Source organism: Salminus brasiliensis, chromosome 9 (assembly GCF_030463535.1).
Source record: "Salminus brasiliensis chromosome 9, fSalBra1.hap2, whole genome shotgun sequence".
NCBI lineage: Eukaryota > Metazoa > Chordata > Actinopteri > Characiformes > Bryconidae > Salminus > Salminus brasiliensis.
Genome location: NC_132886.1, coordinates 38,747,235 through 38,765,519, shown reverse-complemented (window position 1 = coordinate 38,765,519; position 18,285 = coordinate 38,747,235). Strand labels below are relative to the sequence as shown.

Below are 18,285 nucleotides of genomic sequence, written 5' to 3'. Positions count from 1 at the left end.
TTCACTAACCAATATTTATTACTCAGTATCTACTTATTCATGAACTGCTATGTATTACTCAGTATTTACTTCACTTATTCACTAACCGCTATGTAGTACTCAGTATCTACTTCACTTATTCACTAACCGCTATGTAGTACTCAGTATCTACTTCACTTATTCACTGACCGCTATGTAGTACTCAGTATCTACTTCACTTATTCACTGACCGCTATGTAGTACTCAGTATCTACTTCTTCACTAACCACTATGTATTACTCAGTATCTACTTCACATGTTCACTAACCGCTATGTATTACTCAGTATCTACTTCACTTATTCACTGACCGCTATGTATTACTCAGTATCTACTTCACTTATTCACTGACCGCTATGTATTACTCAGTATCTACTTCACTTATTCACTGACCGCTATATAGTACTCAGTATTTACTTCACTTATTCACTAACCGCTATGTATTTCTCAGTATCTACTTCACTTATTCACTGACCGCTATATAGTACTCAGTATTTACTTCACTTATTCACTAACCGCTATGTATTTCTCAGTATCTACTTCACTTATTCACTAACCGCTATGTATTACTCAGTATCTACTTCACATGTTCACTAACCGCTATGTATTACTCAGTATCTACTTCACTTATTCACTGACCGCTATGTATTTCTCAGTATCTACTTCACATGTTCACTGACCGCTATGTATTTCTCAGTATCTACTTCTCTTATTCACTAATCGCTATGTAGTACTCAGTATCTGCTTATTCACTGACCGCTATGTATTACTCAGTATCTACTTCACTTATTCACTGACCGCTATGTATTACTCAGTATCTACTTCACATGTTCACTAACCGCTATGTATTACTCAGTATCTACTTCACTTATTCACTGACCGCTATGTATTTCTCAGTATCTACTTCACATGTTCACTAACCGCTACTACAATAATTGTCACATCTATAAAATGTTCAGTATCCACTATGAATTATTCAGTATCGAGGATTATGCAGTATCCACGGTTATTGTTAATCAGTGTCTACTTTTACTTAAATGATTTTACTTCTATAAATCATTTAGTATATTCTATAAATGTACTGTTATTCAGTACTATAAAGTATTCAGTATTAATTACTCGGTAATCCCTCAAATTAATTTAATAACTGCTCAGGAGCCATCTTGAAGGATTTCCTTCACACAGGTGTGTGGGGTGAGGTGAGGTGAGATGAGGTGGTCTGGGCTGGGGGTCGCTGTTTGGCAGGGATTAATACGGACCCTGGTTAAGAACAGATTTGGCGCCCTCTGTCGGCGGACGGCGGTGCGTTCCTCGGCGGCACCGTTGCTAAGCAACGTGTAAAACAACAGTGCGCTGAGGAGCGAAACGCACAGCTAGCTAGCTAGGTAGCTTTCAGTCCTTATTTCAGCTCATTCCTGCTAGAAAAGGAGGACAGAATGGCCGGCACGGTTCTGTCTGAGGTAGCCTGGGACCAAGGTTTCGCCATTCCTGTGGCTAACGCTGAAAATAAAGCCCTGGAGGAGGAGGTGAGGCTGAGGGTGCTAGCTAGCTAGCGCTAGTTAAGAAGTTTGGCTAACTAGCTTGTCTTAGCTAGATAGCTAGTTTCTGACAGGTTTGGTCCCCGGTGTAACTTCAACCCTATTAAGGCATTTCCAGCTGTTTTTGTATGTGAAATATTGATATTTCATTTTTTAAGGTAAAATATGAGCCCAATTCACTATAGAGGTCATTGGTTCCCAACCCTGGTTCTGGAAGACCTGCTCCTGTCCTGCACATCCTAGTGTTTAGCTACCCTTCACCAACACGCCTGACCCAGCTCATCAGCTCGTCATCGAGCCTTTCCTGAGCTGAAGGTGGTGTGTTAGAGCTGGGAACCCCTACCATGTGCAGGACAGGGGGGTCCTCCGGGACCAGGGTGGGGAAGCACTGGTATAAGTGTTGGCTATCACTGGCTCTGTCTGTGTTCTTCCTTTCCACGGTTTAGCTTCAGCGAAAGCAGAAGGAGAAGGCCAACGTGCAAAATAAACTGAGTCAGTGCAAGGACGGGATAAATGCCATGGCCGAACACCTGAGGAACGTCCAACAGGAGCTCTCTCACACTCAGGTGCCTCCTAACACCATCAGCATCAGCATTCCAGCCATCAGCACATCGGCACGCCACTGTCCCGTCCTTCCAGTCCACCGTTAAAGTCATGGTTTACTGAGAAATCTCATTTGCACATTGCTCTCCTTACCCTAAACCTAGTCGACTGGCCAAACACGTCCTTGGTCCTTGGTCCAAACTGTGGTCTCTTGCCTGGGAGAATCTGCTGGGAACTGTGTGGTTTGGTGACCGGTGTAGCAGATATCAGTACCTACCCCAAATTATTCAGCATCTGTTACAGATATTTAGTATTTACTTCAAGTATTCAGTATCTACTATGAATTGTTCAGTATCTACTACAGTTATTCAGTGGGTATGAATTATTCACTGTCTACTAAGAATTGTTTAAGTTCACTTGAGTTATTCAGCATCTATGGAATATTTTTAGTATCTACTATGAGTTGTTCAGTACCCACTATGAATTATTTACTATCTACTTATTATTATTATTATTATTATTATTATCTACTATTATTGAATTATTCAGTATCTGCAAAAAATGTTCAGTATCTATTAATGAATCAGTATCTATTATGGATTATATAGTATCAACTATGCATTATTCAGTATACAAAAATTCTACTAAAATTGTGCAGTATTTACTACGAATTATTCAGAATCAACTAATTATTTAGTATCTACTAAAATTATTCAGTATTTACTGGTTATTTACTATCTACTAAAGTTATTCAGTATTTACTACAGTTATTCAGTGGGTATGAATTATTCACTGTCTACTAAGAATTGTTTAAGTTCACTTGAGTTATTCAGCATCTATGGAATATTTTTAGTATCTACTATGAGTTGTTCAGTACCCACTATGAATTATTTACTATCTACTTATTATTATTATTATTATTATTATTATTATTATCTACTATTATTGAATTATTCAGTATCTGCAAAAAATGTTCAGTATCTATTAATGAATCAGTATCTATTATGGATTATATAGTATCAACTATGCATTATTCAGTATACAAAAATTCTACTAAAATTGTGCAGTATTTACTACGAATTATTCAGAATCAACTAATTATTTAGTATCTACTAAAATTATTCAGTATTTACTGGTTATTTACTATCTACTAAAGTTATTCAGTATTTACTACAGTTATTCAGTATCTACTAACATTATTTAAATATTTACTGCAAATTATTCAGTATTCTCTATTAATTATTCACTAAAATTCACTAAGATCTGCTAAAATCATTCAGTATCTAATATGAAGTATTTAGTATCTTTTAGTTATTCAGTATCTACTATGAATTATTCAGTATTTACTACAAATTATATGATATATATGAATTATTCAGTATCTACAATAAATTATTTAGCAACTACTATGAATTATTTAGTAATCAGTACACTCGCCAACCAAGTACACCAAACTACACCAGTGAAAGTGCTTAAGGAGGACCCCTAACACTACATCCTCCTGCCTGTGTAACCTGATTGTAATGCAGTTCACTCTGGAAATGAGCACCAGACGAACAGCAGAAACTCCACTGTATATGTTTTGTTTAGTTTGTTTTTTTTCCTCTCATTTTCTTTCATTCTGAGCGAGTGATCAGCGGTTGGCTGAAGGCTGATGTTTCCGCAGGCGCTGTGCACAGCCAGAGAGAAAGAGGAGGAATCTGAGGTGCATTTCAGAGCCCTGGCAGAAAGGGAGATGGGACGCCTGCGGCAGGAGATCGCTCAGCTGGAGAGTGAGCTGGGATCGCTGCGGGAGAAGAAGAACTCGCAGGAGGTAGGAGGAGGAGTGGGGTTCGGTGTTGGTCAAAAGTTTGGACATGCCCAGGGTTTAGTATGTAAATGATAAGTTGGGCTGGAGTTGCTGTATTTGTTCTGATCTTATTATATTCAAACAGTTTCACAAAAGAAATGTTAGATATGCTGAACTTTATAATTGTTGAACTGCTTTTCCACTGTTTAGAACAACATCTTCAAAGCCACTCAGAAGCTGGAGGAGCTGAAGAGTCGACTGAACTGGGACCAACAGACTCTGGACGCCTGGCTGGAGGAGTCGGCACGCAAAGACGAGGATACCATGGTCATCATCAAATACGCTCAGCAGGACGAGAGCAGAATCCGAGTGAGTGTGTAGTGTTAGGTAGGTTACACAGACAAAGCCGTGCTTACACCGGCAGGTCAGCCATGGTCTAAAGGTTAGAAAAGTGGGCTTGGGACTGGAAGATCGCTGGTTGGATCCCCAGGACTGGCATGTATAGTGTAACCCCTAATTGATCCCTGAGGGCTGAGGTGACTGAGGTGAGAGTGTTGTATTGCTGTACAGTCCCAGCAGGTACCAGACAGCAATTTGCTGTCAGAAGGACGTTGGGCAGATGAGGTAAGTTTTAGTGGAAAATGAAAATCTGGTCCAGCAAACTAAGGCACAGGTTCAAATCCTGGGTCATGCCTCCTTTCATCAGCGGCCAGAGCCTGAGAGAGAAAGCACAATTGCCCTTCCTCTCTCCTGGTGTCCCAATACTTTTGTCCATTTGGTGTATATCTTATCACATTAAACACCTGGGCTTTCAGACCCAGGGAACGCTCTCATCACTAACAACTGATGGTGATTACAGATGACTCTTCTGTGCCACACAGGAACTGACTCTGAGTGTTGAGAAACTGACTCAGGAGGCCAACCAGAAGAGAAAGGCCTTGGACAACCAGCTAACCGAGACCATCACAGCACAGGTCAGCAAAACAGACATTCCTCCACAGTTTCTCAAGCCTCCTGCTGTATTTGAGTGGTGGGACATTCTCAACCCAGCAGTGACTCCTACCTTGTACTTTCACTCACCCGGCCACTTTATCAGAAACCTTGTTCATCATTTCGGACCACAGTGGTTATTGTCCACAGTGGACACAGCGGTTTGTGTGGTGCTGGTACAAGTGTATTGAGCCCAGCAGACACTTCTGGGCTTCTTGAGAGTGGGTCCACCATCCAAAAATATGCATCCAAGCATATTTTAAAGGGTTTGCTGTGTGTGGTTTTTTCCTCACTGTAAACTTCTGTCTGTTTCTGGAGCGCAGATCGGCCTGGACAAGACTGCAGAGACGTTCCGGCAGGCTCATCTGGAGAGGCAGGAGCTGATCCGGCAGTGGGAGAACACCATCGAGCAGATGAGGAAGAGAGACCAGGAGATGCAGCAGTGCGCTCTGGTAACCAGCATCTACATTCCAGCCACATCTCTCAGCATCCGTCTTTTTTCGTTTTGTTAATCAGGCCTGTACCCCATAGCTGTATGTGTGCAGCATGTTTCCTGGCCTGCTTTCTGCTTTTTGACCAGCAGGTGGTGCCTTCGCTCGGAAAAGTTATCCTTGTAGTCATTCATTAGCAGTATATATAGTGTATGGAGGTCATGTAACATTTGAGGAACCTCTTTTTTTGATCTTCTGATGAACATCTTTAATGCTTTAATGACCGTTTTTGCTTACAGTAACAAGAAGGTGTTATTTTTTTATTCTAATTGAAACTAGCGCAGAATGTTCCAACTCTGCTGAATGTTGGAACTAAGTAAATTTTTAGTCTCAACACCGAATTTGTGTTTGTGAGTGTTGGAAGAGTTCCCATTTGTGTCATATTTTTGTCTTTTAATTTCAAGAAATGGAAGATATATATATATATATATATATATATATATATATATATATATGTATATGTATGTCAATTAAATTATTTTTTATTTTTTGTTTTAATGGTAACAACTAAAAAAGTGTATTTCCTGAAGCAAACACGGAACCGTTGCACAGCTTGAGTGGTTTTGACTTCTAGGCAGTTACTAGGCTGTTGCCATGTGGTCAATAAGGTGAAAAAGGTTTTTACTAGGTTAGTTGGTTGCTATGGTGTGGCTGCTTGGTTGCTATGGCATTCCAAGTGCTTGATATGATGTTGCTAGGTGGTTGCTATGGTGTTTAGGTGGTTGCTATGGCATCACAGGTTGTCACTGTAGTGTTGCTAGGTAGTGGGTATAGCATTCCAACTCGTTGTTATGGTGATGCTGGGTGGTTGCTAGTGTTGCTACATGGTTGCTATAGTATTTCAGGTGATTGCAGTGGTGTTGTTTTGGTGCTAGGTGGCTATAGCTTTCAAAGTGGCTGCTATAGTGTTGCAAAGTGGTTGCTATGGTATCCCAGGTCTTTACTACAGTGTTGCTTAGTGGCCTTTCCTTTTCCTGTCCTAGCTGCTGGCGGAGGTGAACCAGGAGATCCGTGAGAGAGACCTGCTGATAAAGGAGAAGAAGAACTTCCTGAGCAGCGAGACGGAGAACAACAAGGAGTGCGAGAGGAGGATCGCAGCCGCTGAGCGGCAAGCCGGCAGGCTCCAGCAGCAGCTTCAGGAGCAGGAGAGCAACCGGACCCGTCTGCAGGATGAGGTGTGTGTTGTGTGTCAACATTACAAGTCTTATAGTTCAGTTCTGTGCCCGGTCGCATAACACACCTTAGTGTAAACCTCAAGGGAAGATTTTTCTGCAGCCAAGAGAATTGCTTAAGTGTGTTAAAGAGGTTCTACTGCAGTGAAGTTCCACTGTTTCCATTGTGATTTTGCTAAGGTGACGCCACACCAGCTGTACATTAATAGAGTGTCCCAAGGATGGGACTTTCACCTGCCACTCGGTGAGCAGTCTGGCACTCGGAAGACTGTTGTGGATGTGGAAAACCTCTCCCACCACAGACTGGAAACTCCCAGTTGCAAAAAAGTGCAGCGTAATCAGTGGCCGAGATTGTCTTCTAACTTGCTGCCGATTTCATAAATTGAAGGACGGTCAAATCTGTACTTTCTTAATAACTGTAGCTCATTTAAGATGGTCTAGAGGATTCTCAAAAAACTAGGTACACGCTCGTCTTCACAATTCTCAAAAAAGTCCATATTTGCCATATTCTTCTTGTTCTCAGAGTGATGGTATTCTGTCACTTAAATAATTCTAAGGGAAATTACTGTTAAGGAACTTTATGCAACCCTTAACATTTTTTTAAGGAATTACATTTAAGGGTCTAAGACGATTTCCCGTAAAAAAAGCCCTTAGGCTTTTTCTAAGGCATTTTCTCTGCAACAGACTTAACTTTAAAGGATGTTTAAGGGCAATCTTAAGGGAAAGTAAGGGTCTCCAACCTGTCTCCTGGAGAGTTACTTTCCTGAAGGTTTCAGCTTTAACCTAACAGCGGTTTCACACCTATAGTTGGTTTGCTCTGGTCTGAATCAGTTAACAAGTTTGTACAAAAAAAACAAAAACATGTGAGATGGCAAAGGGGGTCTCCAGGAGCAGGGTTGAACTCCAGCGTAGCCCTGTTTGTCCACTTTTTCATGACCTCTGCCTAATAACACTGTATGTCACTGTATGATGGTGGTATGAGTGAGACTTTGCCATTGATGTAGAAACGATGTTGTTCTCCCACAGCTGGAGACTCTGAAGGGAACAGTGGATCGTGCTGCTACAGATGTGGAGGCTATGAGGTCGAACTTAACCAGCATGAAGAAGGACATCGGCAACAAAACCACCAAGTAATGCTGTGAAACGTGCATCAAACAAATGAAAGGCTTTTGCAGACTTTTGCGAGCTGCCTGTACATTCAGTCTTGCTTGGCTTGCTCTAACAAAACAGGGTCAGGTCATGAAGGATCTTCATAATCACCTGATGAGTTCAGGTAGTGCAGATCATTGAGGCAAGTGGTCTACCGTGGAACACAATGCCATTCTTTAGAAAGTGTACGGGTGCGAGTGCGGGTACAGTGATGGTTAGGTGGTGTGTGGTCAGTCTGCAGTGGATGTTGGGAAGGATCTAGAATATAGGTCCAGATGCTCCAGTGATTTTCCCAATGGGAGGGGTTACCATGTGCACACAGCATTTTGAAAGATGCTGTTGATGGTGGCTAAAGACACCCTGACTATCTTTTTAGCGATCCTCACAATACACAACAGGGTCCTGCAGTCTGACACGGGCTGGGCAGGATGTTGTCTATAGCCCCCCTGTAAAACGTAGTGAGATTGGATGGGATGTGGGGGCCTCGGCCATTCACCGGTCAATGCTGATCTGGGACAGGCCACTTATAACCCTTAAGAAGTCAGTTTTCCTTGTACAGTTAAGCTGGAGTGGCAGAAAATACATGAGGAGAAATGCACTGGTTATATTTGTTCTTGCAGGCTGGAAGAGGCCCAGCTCCAGAACGTTGCTCTGGAGGAGAAGCTTCAGGCAGCGACGGAATCAGCGCTCAGCGTGGAAGAGAGAGCAGAACAGATGGAGCAGCTGCTCCACGACCAGGAGCTGCACATCAAAGTGAGCACTCCCTTTATCATCATCACCTTTACATGTAGGCATTCAGCCATTAACATTCAAATTATAATATTGAGAAGACCCCCCCCCCGACCTGTCAGCAAGATGTCAGCAACTGTGAGGTGGGGCATCCATTAGCATCAGTGAGCCTCTAGTGTCCATGGCCCTGATGCTGGTTCACTGGTTGTCCTTCATTGGAGCACTTCCTTGGTAGATACTGACCACTGCTGATTGGGAACACCCCACAGGACCTGCCTAATGTTTTGGAGGTGCACTGATGCTCTGACCCAGTCTTCTGGTCATTGGAGTTTACCATGGCAAAAAAGGGTGCTGTCGTATATAGCACTGAAAAGGACTTCTTTGACTCACAGTGATAGTGGTACCTATTTTGGTGCCATGTAGAATCATCTACTAAGGCTTTTCTACCAGTGTGAGTGACCTTTTGAACAGGTGAAGAACCTTTGAACCCCTTAGACCATGTATATAAGCCCACAATGTAATAACCTCAATTTCATAGGCCTTAAATTAGAACCCTGTGGGACTCCACAAGACATGCTGAACCCAAAGGTTATCAGATAGTTTACAGCTGTTTCTGCGTTAGAATTAATTGCTAAGTAATAAACCTGGGGTTCAAGGGATTACGAATACAGATGAGCATTTGAGTTGGCATGGGTTCTATGTAGAACCCTTGTAGAACCTATGAAGAACCCCTTTTTCAAGAAGGTAGAGATACCAATGTTTTTTTGTTTTTGTTTTTTCGGATAAAAGCATGGCTCTATGTGTGTGTGTGTGCAGGAGATAGATGCCCAGCTGCAACGGCAACGTGAGCTCCTGTTCCGGAAGAGTCAGGAACTGCAGACTCTTAGGGCGAAAGAAAAGAACGCCACAGCCGAACTTTCCGGCAGCCAGGCAGCTCTCTCTAACCTGGACAGCCGCCTTAGTAAACTGGACCAGAGCGCCCTCAAGCAACAGGAGATCATCTCCAATCAGGCAAGAGAGAAGCAACCCCCCAAATATACCCCCCCCCAATCACCTTAATAAGTATGAGGGCTGATCTTCGGATCGCACCATCATGCTCTTCTCCTGATGCACTTCTTCTGAACTTCTGCGTCTGCACCATTTCTCTCCTCAGGACTTCCAGATCCAGCTGCTGGAGAGGAAGATGGCTCGCCTGCGTGGCGAGGTGAACACGGAGGAGAAGCAGGCTCTGGAGAAGCGAACCTCTGAGCTGTCCAATGCGCTGGAGGAGAAGAAGAAGACCGCGGCCATGCTCGCCACACAGCTCAAAAAGCTCCAGGTGAAACCTTTGTTTGACCAGCCAAGACATGTTTGGTGTCCACATAGTGGAGCCAATAGTCCAAACCCCTTCTAATGAATGCATTCAGCTATTTTAGGCTGCACCCATTGCTGACACAGATGTGCAAATGCACTTACACACAGACACACAGATTGTTAAGTCCCTGTAGAGAAGTACTGGCAATAGAATAGTGTTCTCTGGAATGATGGTTCCGTCCAATACTTTTGGGATGAGGTGGGGTTGATGAGGTGGGGTGGTGATCATCATCCACTATCCTGACCACACTTACGCTCTTATCGCTGAATGCAATTAAATTCTCACAGCAGTGCTCCTCCAAAATCTAGTAGAAAGCAATATCCCTGATTTTACTGTAAGAAACAGTGACTGTCCCAAGTGTCCCAATACTTTTGCTCATGTAGTGTATCTGCACATCTTTTAAATGGAATATGGGTCATCGGGAACTGGCAGGAGGGCTGGCGTCACCACAAATCACAGAAGAGCAGCGATTCTTCTCGATTAGACCACAGGAAATGTACAGATTTGAATGTGTTTTCTCAGGACGACATCCGCTGTGTCAGGAAAGAGGCTGAGAAGACTGGGGCAGAGAAGAGAGACTTGACCACCAAGATTGAGGAGCTGCACCTTTTCAATGACACCACGGACAAAGAGCTGAAGAAGCTTCGCCTTCGGAAGCAGGTCTCACTCATAGCCACATAACCTTGGGTCCAAAAATGTTTTATTCTGTTTAGATCATCATGATCACCTTCCATTACTTGTTACCACCTCAGTCTTGTATCTGCAGTGCTAAAACTAGAGAAGGCTCATTGAATACATGTAGCCTAAGGGGAAAACTGTGTAAATGAGATGTTTCCTCAGATTGTTTTTTAGAACATCTTCAGCTCTAGATGATTTAGAAAAGCCTGAAACAAGCTGGAAGAAAGCTCCAGCCCTGACACAACCATTTCCCTGCATCAGGACAACATGGTGGACAATAACATCCTGAGGATGGAGGTGAAGCGGCTGCGGGACCTGCTGTACGACAGGGCAGACGGTGTGCTCTCTCTGGAGAAAAGGCAGCTGCAACTGCAGACAGCCATGAAGGAGCGGCAGGAGGAGATCCGTGTGCACAGAGAAATGCTGACTAAGCAGCTCAAGATCACTGATCAGGAGAGACAAGGACTCAGGTGAGGCGTGGTGCAGCTGAACAGATATGTGTGTACATGTGATATGTATTTACTATTATATGTAGATCACCCGTCCACACACCCGCCCACCAACTCAACCACCAACTTATCCACCCACCCCCACATCAACTCAACTCTTCCACTCACCCACCCACTCAAACCACCTCAACCCACTAATTCAACCAACCACTCACCAGCCAAATCACCCACCAAGTTGCCTACCCACCCACCAACTCACCCACCAACTCACCCCACCCACTCAACCCACCAGTTTACCAACCCACCAACTCAACCACCCTTCTACCTATACTTCCACCTTTTTCACCTACCCACCCACTGATCCATCTTTCCATCCATCCATTCATCCATCCACCCACCCACCCATTCATTCATCCAATACATCCATCTATCCACCCACCCATTCATCCATCCACCCACCCATTCATTCATACACAACCCTCACCCACCTATTCATCCCACCCACCCATTTATCCACCCACCCATTTACCTACCCACCCACCCACCCATTCATCCATACACCCACCCCACCCACCCCACCCATTCATCCGTACACCCACCCACTCATTCACTTTTCCACCCAGCCATCCATCCAACGTTTCATCCATCTGCCTACCCATCCATTCGTCCATTCACCAATCTACCCTTCCACCTACCTTAACCTGTCCACCATGCAATCTCTTCACAGTGCTGAGGTGCATGAACGACTGTCCAAAATCGACAAGATGAGGAAGAGATATGAGATCATGACCGTCGCTATGGCTGCACCAGAGGGGGAAGAAGATAAATCTCAGGCCTACTACATCATCAAGGTAGCAGATCTTCAATCTCAGTGACAAATAATATTTAATGTCAAACAGCAGCGTGATTTAGTTTACGCCAGTAACAGAGCTGAGGGTGTGTGTGTTCATAATTCTATAATGATAACAGCTTGAATCTGAAAATGCAGCTAACCAAATTGATAAGCTAAGCTACATGATTCATCAGATTGTGCTTCTATTCTGGCTTCTTGAAGGCAGCTCAGGAGAAAGAGGAGCTTCAGCGCAAGGGGGACGAGCTGGACGCCAAGATTCGCAAGACTGAGAAAGAGATCAAAGCCTTGGAGAACACCCTCCATGTTGTCAACAATCGGAACAGCACCTATCGGAAATCCTTCAACAAGGTGACAGAGTCCAGTAAGTTCCAGCCTCTCTGTCTTGGACCTGTGAGTTGGAGACAGCTGAGTGTAATGAGGCACACTACTACTAGCTAGAGGCAGCTCTACGTTTGAACTACGCGGGGACTCTAAAACTAGACTTAGCGTAAGCCTTGAAACTCCACCTGTACGTGGGTTTGTAGTTGTTTAAAATACTTAACAATGGCTGCTGTTTTTCAAAGGTCCAGAGTATCAGGAGAAAAAGAAGTTGGAAGAGCAGAAACGAGCAGCTGAAGAGAAACACAAACACAAAAGGCGGCAAATCCGAGAACTACAGGAGGATGTTCAGGTGAGTGGTGGTTTCTGAGCATTCCAACATGATGAGCTGTCCCACTCATGCACTCAGAGTACACCACACCCCATCTAGCTTTGCAGGTTTAACTTTGCACGGACCTTAGAAATGATCCATCAAAATTTACACGTTAATAAAAGAACAGACCGTACTGTTTGCTACAACACAGCGACACAGAAACAATGGCATAAATATAAAGTAAACAAACATCTGTACACTTCCATAAGATGAAAAAGCGAAAGTGAAAGCATAGATTCCAGACATACTTGCAGTGTTCGACACAAACTGCGTATTTTGCGTAAGACTTGCTGATGTTAAATCATCGTTTCGATTGGCCATGCTGAGTCATGTTGGGTCGTTTTAAAATGCAGGTGCATTGGTTGCATTGAAAAGTGAGTGGCTTAATTGCGGGGTTGTGTTTTGGTCCACCCTCGCTAGTGTCGGGGGGGGGGGGGCATTGCGTGCAATGTGGGAAAGCGTATGTATGGATTGGGTAATCAGCGGTCCAAATGTCCAAAATGGGTAAAAAATTGGCTTAAAAAATAACTAGAATCTGCAGCTCCTAATGTATTTAGTCAGTGCTTATTTGTATCGTGATAAATGTCTGTAAATATTGTGATATAGTATTTTTACCATATTGCTCAGCCCTGCTGCAAACTTTAAGCCCTTAACCTGTTTTTAGCGCAAATGAATCATCCCGTTTCCTCCCGTAGGGCTCTCTCTTTACAGAGCCTAGTGACGTATTAGCGATGTTTTTATATAGCGATGTTAACATAGCGTCGCTACTGTTGAGCTCTCAGAGGGTAGATTTGTAGCTCTCCCTAGCACTAGCAATGCCCCCGACACTAGGAGGGAATGGACTTAACACACGTCTCCAACAATATATGCAAAGCCAGCCGCCACCTTTTTTGGAATTGCCGCCGATGCGGCATTGCCAGATAGCTGACACACTTGAAGAGTAGCCCGGGTCCCAAACTCCACCGCACCATTGCTTAAGAGTGATGAGGGGAGAGAGCGCCATCTACCCACCTGGAGAGAGCACGGCCGATTGTGCTCTCTCAGACTCCGGCTGTCATGGCAAAGCGTAGTGGTCATAGTCATAGTGGTAGCGCATTAGACCGCTGATCCACTCTGAGCCTCCAGGACGAGCATGTTTAGCCAAATGGGAGTTATGCTATTGAAAACATTGATTCCAGGCTTGTGAATGTTAGTGTAAATGTAATGAATCCTCTAAACAACAAAAAATTATAATGACCCAGCTCCAGTCTCAAGTGTCCTGAGCATTTCAGGGGGCTGTGGTTTCACTTTTTCATCAGAACATCAGTGAACGTCTCAGAAAACAAACAACGTGGGACACCCTGCCAGAGGCAAATGACTTCAATTTCAGTTCATGCAGGATGTCAAATTTAGCTTCCCCAGCAGGTTTTGCTTTCTGTGTTTGTTTGCAGGGCATGAGCAGCTCGCTGAACAGCCTTCTCCAGGAGGAATCTGCGCAGAACGGAAAAAACGATGACGTCCAAGCTCACATTCTGCTTCTGAACAAAGAGCTCTCTTCTCAGCAAGAGAAACTGGATAGAGTGACCAAGCAGGTCTGACTCCCTAAGCTATAATCACAGCAGAACAAACAGAAGTCAAATGCTCAGAGTGCCGAGACCTACAATCAGCGATGTCTGATCTCTTATATCCACATTAGCACTTCTGATAACGCTGGAATCAGTCGTGTAGTTTAGATCATGTCTTTTAAAGACTATAATAAGTTCTAGATAAGATTCTGCTGGCTTGTTATGTGTTGGAGAGCATTGTGGCATGAGTTAATTTGCTGCTAACCCAGCACACTATTACAGCATTCCCTAGAAGATCATACGCCTCACTGCTTTAGCTAGACCTGATTCCAATTTCTTTGCCATGTTGAATTTGGTGATGTCCTCACTTTTTCCTCCTCCTGTCCTGCTTGTCCTCTGCTGCAGTGTTCCAAACTCACAAAGGACATTCGCTCAGCTAAGAAGACCAAAGAGGAGACCTTCGAGGAGCGGGACATTGACCTAAAAGCACTGAAAGACTTAAATAGGACTGTGAATAAGATGCTTTTGGAGGTCATGGAGGAGCATCCTGACCTCCAGGCCATGTTACAGATGTACTTCATGCAGGTAGAGCACTTAATAGACCATAAATGGTGTGACGCTTTGTTTTGATGGTCCACTGGAGATGCCGTCGATGCCAACATGGTCCTTACATCAGATCTCTGTACATTTAAAAGGAAGGCTAAGACTTATGCACTTTAAAGCACTTTTTAATATTTTAATCTTATTATCATTTAGATTTTATTTGATATTGTTTCTGTTCTATTTGCATTAAAACACTTTGGGGAAACTTTTATGATAAAATAAGCTTATTATTACAAATTATTATCCCGCTAAATAGCTATTCAATTCAATTTAAGCCTAATCCCAAATCTAACACTAACCTTGACCTCAAACCTTAAACTGTTAGCCTAAATCATTGATGCCCAAAGTGTGGCCATGTAGGCCAAGGTAAGAACAGCATAGACCAAACTTTATAAATATGTATCTTTTATGTAAATTTATGTAATTATACATAATGATACAAAGGGTATAATTATGTAATATTTTTAATGATTTTATCAGGGTTTTTTTTATATACTTTTTATCCAATTTTCACTCATTCTCTCCCCATTTTGGACCACCAATTACCCAACCCGTACGTAATACTCACTCAAACTAACCTCAACCTTAGACTCAACTCCATACCATCCTGTTAATCCTTAAACTGTTAACAAAGTAAAGCAAAAGAGGACCATCAAAAGTGTTCTGTCTCCCTAACCTTGTTATAATTGATCATGTTACCGTATGAAGAAGCAATACAAAATTTTTTAATTCTGTCTATTTTCCATTGTAGGCCAGCCTGCCCCTCCCCTCTCCTGCCTCTACCCCATCCAGTCGGAGTTCGAAGATGAGCTCGGCACGCAGCTCCATCTCTCTGAGGTAAAACTCCCCATGGCAGAGCACACCACCTACCCTCACTAATTCCACCTCCATTCGGAGCACATTCAGAGTGCCCCTGATGTAAATCTCCGACCTCACAGTACTCAGATTTGATTAGAATTATTTGGGAAACAGTAAATAAAGCAACTGCACACTTACAGGCCATTTATTCTCATGCAGTTCTGCAGAGTTTTCAAAAATCCAAGAATTAATCAGACTAAAAACAGAGTCGCGGAATTTAAACAAAACAATACACGTTACTGTTTAATGTGTACTGACCTTTATACCTGATTCCCCAACTGGGACATGTGAAGCATCTCAGTGGGCTAACAGTGTGTTTCTAGTGCTCATGCAGCACTGCTCTGACATTCATTTAGCAGACTAGGCGTGGGATTTCCCATTTCCAATATATGCCAGCTATGTCAAATATATTGACATCCCAATATATTGGGATGTTAAATTATTTTTTATTTTTTAAATTTCTTTTATATCAATTTTCCATCCTATCCACCTCTCCCTGAAGCCATATCTGTATTTATAGCTGTAAAATTCCATTGTCCACACCACATATTTTCTGTATTGGAATACATTGGAAATTGGGTTGTCATATCTCTGGTTTGGAGCGAGGTAGGACGAAACTATTAGTATAGCCCTGTCTAAGTCTAGGTGTCCTTAACATATGGTGTGAATTTGAAGAAAATCGGAGAAAGTCAAAAATTTGGCCTAAAAACCCTCCCCCCCAAAAAACGTAATATCTCCGGTTTGGAGCGAGGTGGGACAGAACTAAGTACAGCCCTGTCTAAGTCTAGATGTCCTTAACACATGGTATGAGTTTGAAGAAGATCGGAGAAAGTCAAAAATTTGGCCCAAAAAAACCCAAAGGGGTACCCCTTATAGTTTTTTTAGGCCAAATTTTTGACTTTCTCCGATCTTCTTCAAACTCATACCATGTGTTAAGGACACCTAGACTTAGACAGGGCTGTACTTAGTTTAGTCCTACCTCGCTCCAAACCAGAGATATGACGGGTTTCTTTTGGGGGGTTTTTGGGCCAAATTTTTGACTTTCTCCGATTTTCTTCAAACTCACACCATATGTTAAGGACACCTAGACTTAGACAGGGCTGTACTTAGTTTAGTCCTACCTCGCTCCAAACCAGAGATATGACGGGTTTCTTTTGGGGGGTTTTTGGGCCAAATTTTTGACTTTCTCCGATTTTCTTCAAACTCACACCATATGTTAAGGACACCTAGACTTAGACAGGGCTGTACTTAGTTTAGTCCTACCTCGCTCCAAACCAGAGATATGACGGGTTTCTTTTGGGGGGTTTTTGGGCCAAATTTTTGACTTTCTCCGATTTTCTTCAAACTCACACCATATGTTAAGGACACCTAGACTTAGACAGGGCTGTACTTAGTTTAGTCCTACCTCGCTCCAAACCAGAGATATGACGGGTTTCTTTTGGGGGGTTTTTGGGCCAAATTTTTGACTTTCTCCGATTTTCTTCAAACTCACACCATATGTTAAGGACACCTAGACTTAGACAGGGCTATACTTAGTTTTGTCCTACCTCGCTCCAAACCAGAGATATGACGACTCAATTTCCAATGTATTCCAATACAGAAAATATGTGGTGTGGACAATGGAATTTTACAGCTATAAATACAGATATGGCTTCAGGGAGAGGTGGATAGGATGGAAAATTGGTATAAAAGAAATTTAAATCATCTTTTTAAAAAAACGTACAATATATTTGACATAGTTGGCATATACTCTTCCAAGACACCTATATGGTAATCGGACACCGCCCCACCCGTAAAGTATCTGACGTAATTGAAATATATGGTAATTGGACACCATCCAACTTTCAATACATCTGAATGGGTCTTCCTATATTGAAATTGGTATCCCCCCTCACTGGCCCTCTTGTGAGCAATGGCTGAACTGCAGTAAAAATGGGCGATTTTTCATGATTTTTTTATCACCTGGTCCTTCCTGGTGGTCCTTCCTTCATCGCTGTTTATACAGGCCTTCTTTATTCTGTACCAACATGAACATGAACATGGTGAGATGTGTGTTGAGGAGTTAAGGTGTTGCGCTTTTGTCTGTATTAGATCCTCAGGGTCGTCAGTCGACAGCAGCCCCAGAGGCTCAGCAGTGCAGTCTCCCACCATAAAGACAGTGGAACTGGGATTGGGACTGTCTGTCTCGTCACCTCTGGTCTCCAGCACCTCTCCACGAGCTTCTCGCAGCAGCAGCAGCAGCGGCAGCGGCAGGAGCAGTCAGCTGAAGAGTCCGTAACGAACAGCTCCTTCTCCTTCTTCACCTCAGAGCTATGACAACAGTCCCTTTACTATTGGACTCCAAAGCTTACAAATATACACCATGGCCATTGTTCTAGATTCTGTATTTCACAGTTACAGCACCTTACAGTAGTATGCAGAAGGCTTAAGAGATCCGACAAAACCTGACTACGCTGTAAGTGTAAGTGTTTTTATTTGGGAAAATATGGGAATAGACATTAAAAAACATTAATAATTACCAGATAAATGGCTGCAAATATTATCTCTAATGTTTAGCTTTAATTAAAAACCCTCAACCTTTTCCTTTATAAATGTTCTATGAACTCTATGAACTTTAATTAACTGAATCATTTATTTCTGTTAATTTTAAGTGCTCGGATGAATGTTTGCATACAGAACCAGTCAAAAGTGTGTTTTTTTTTTCTTTATTTCTTCATATCGTTCAGTTTCTTTAATCAGAATTCTATTAATCACTCATTTGTCCTGTAAATAAATAAATAAATACATAAACAAACACACAGGCTTATATAATAATTGTCCTACAAACAACGCCATCAA

The 18,285-nt window shown here is 42.8% G+C and overlaps 1 protein-coding gene across 1 annotated transcript; it reads left to right on the top strand.

Moving 5' to 3' along the window:
- The first annotated feature begins 1,367 nt into the window (after positions 1-1,367).
- Positions 1,368-18,233, top strand: ccdc39 (coiled-coil domain 39 molecular ruler complex subunit). The gene is made up of 20 exons (XM_072688344.1): positions 1,368-1,542; positions 2,001-2,120; positions 3,764-3,910; positions 4,097-4,255; positions 4,768-4,860; positions 5,200-5,328; positions 6,351-6,542; positions 7,566-7,669; positions 8,309-8,441; positions 9,234-9,428; positions 9,571-9,735; positions 10,294-10,431; positions 10,711-10,919; positions 11,626-11,749; positions 11,953-12,112; positions 12,315-12,421; positions 13,873-14,013; positions 14,392-14,571; positions 15,341-15,426; positions 17,539-18,233. The coding sequence occupies exons 1-20, from the start codon at positions 1,453-1,455 to the stop codon at positions 17,723-17,725; spliced, it is 2,859 nt and encodes a 952-aa protein (XP_072544445.1). The 5' UTR covers positions 1,368-1,452; the 3' UTR covers positions 17,726-18,233.
- Positions 18,234-18,285: the final 52 nt, after the last annotated feature.

Excerpts from the sequence above, each read along its gene's own strand:
- ccdc39 (XM_072688344.1), top strand. The coding sequence starts at position 1,453 with ATGGCCGGCACGGTTCTGTCTGAGGTAGCCTGGGACCAAGGTTTCGCC. Across the intron at positions 2,121-3,763 it reads AGGAGCTCTCTCACACTCAG|GCGCTGTGCACAGCCAGAGA; the intron begins GTGCCTCCTAAC and ends ATGTTTCCGCAG. Across the intron at positions 10,920-11,625 it reads CAGGAGAGACAAGGACTCAG|TGCTGAGGTGCATGAACGAC; the intron begins GTGAGGCGTGGT and ends ATCTCTTCACAG.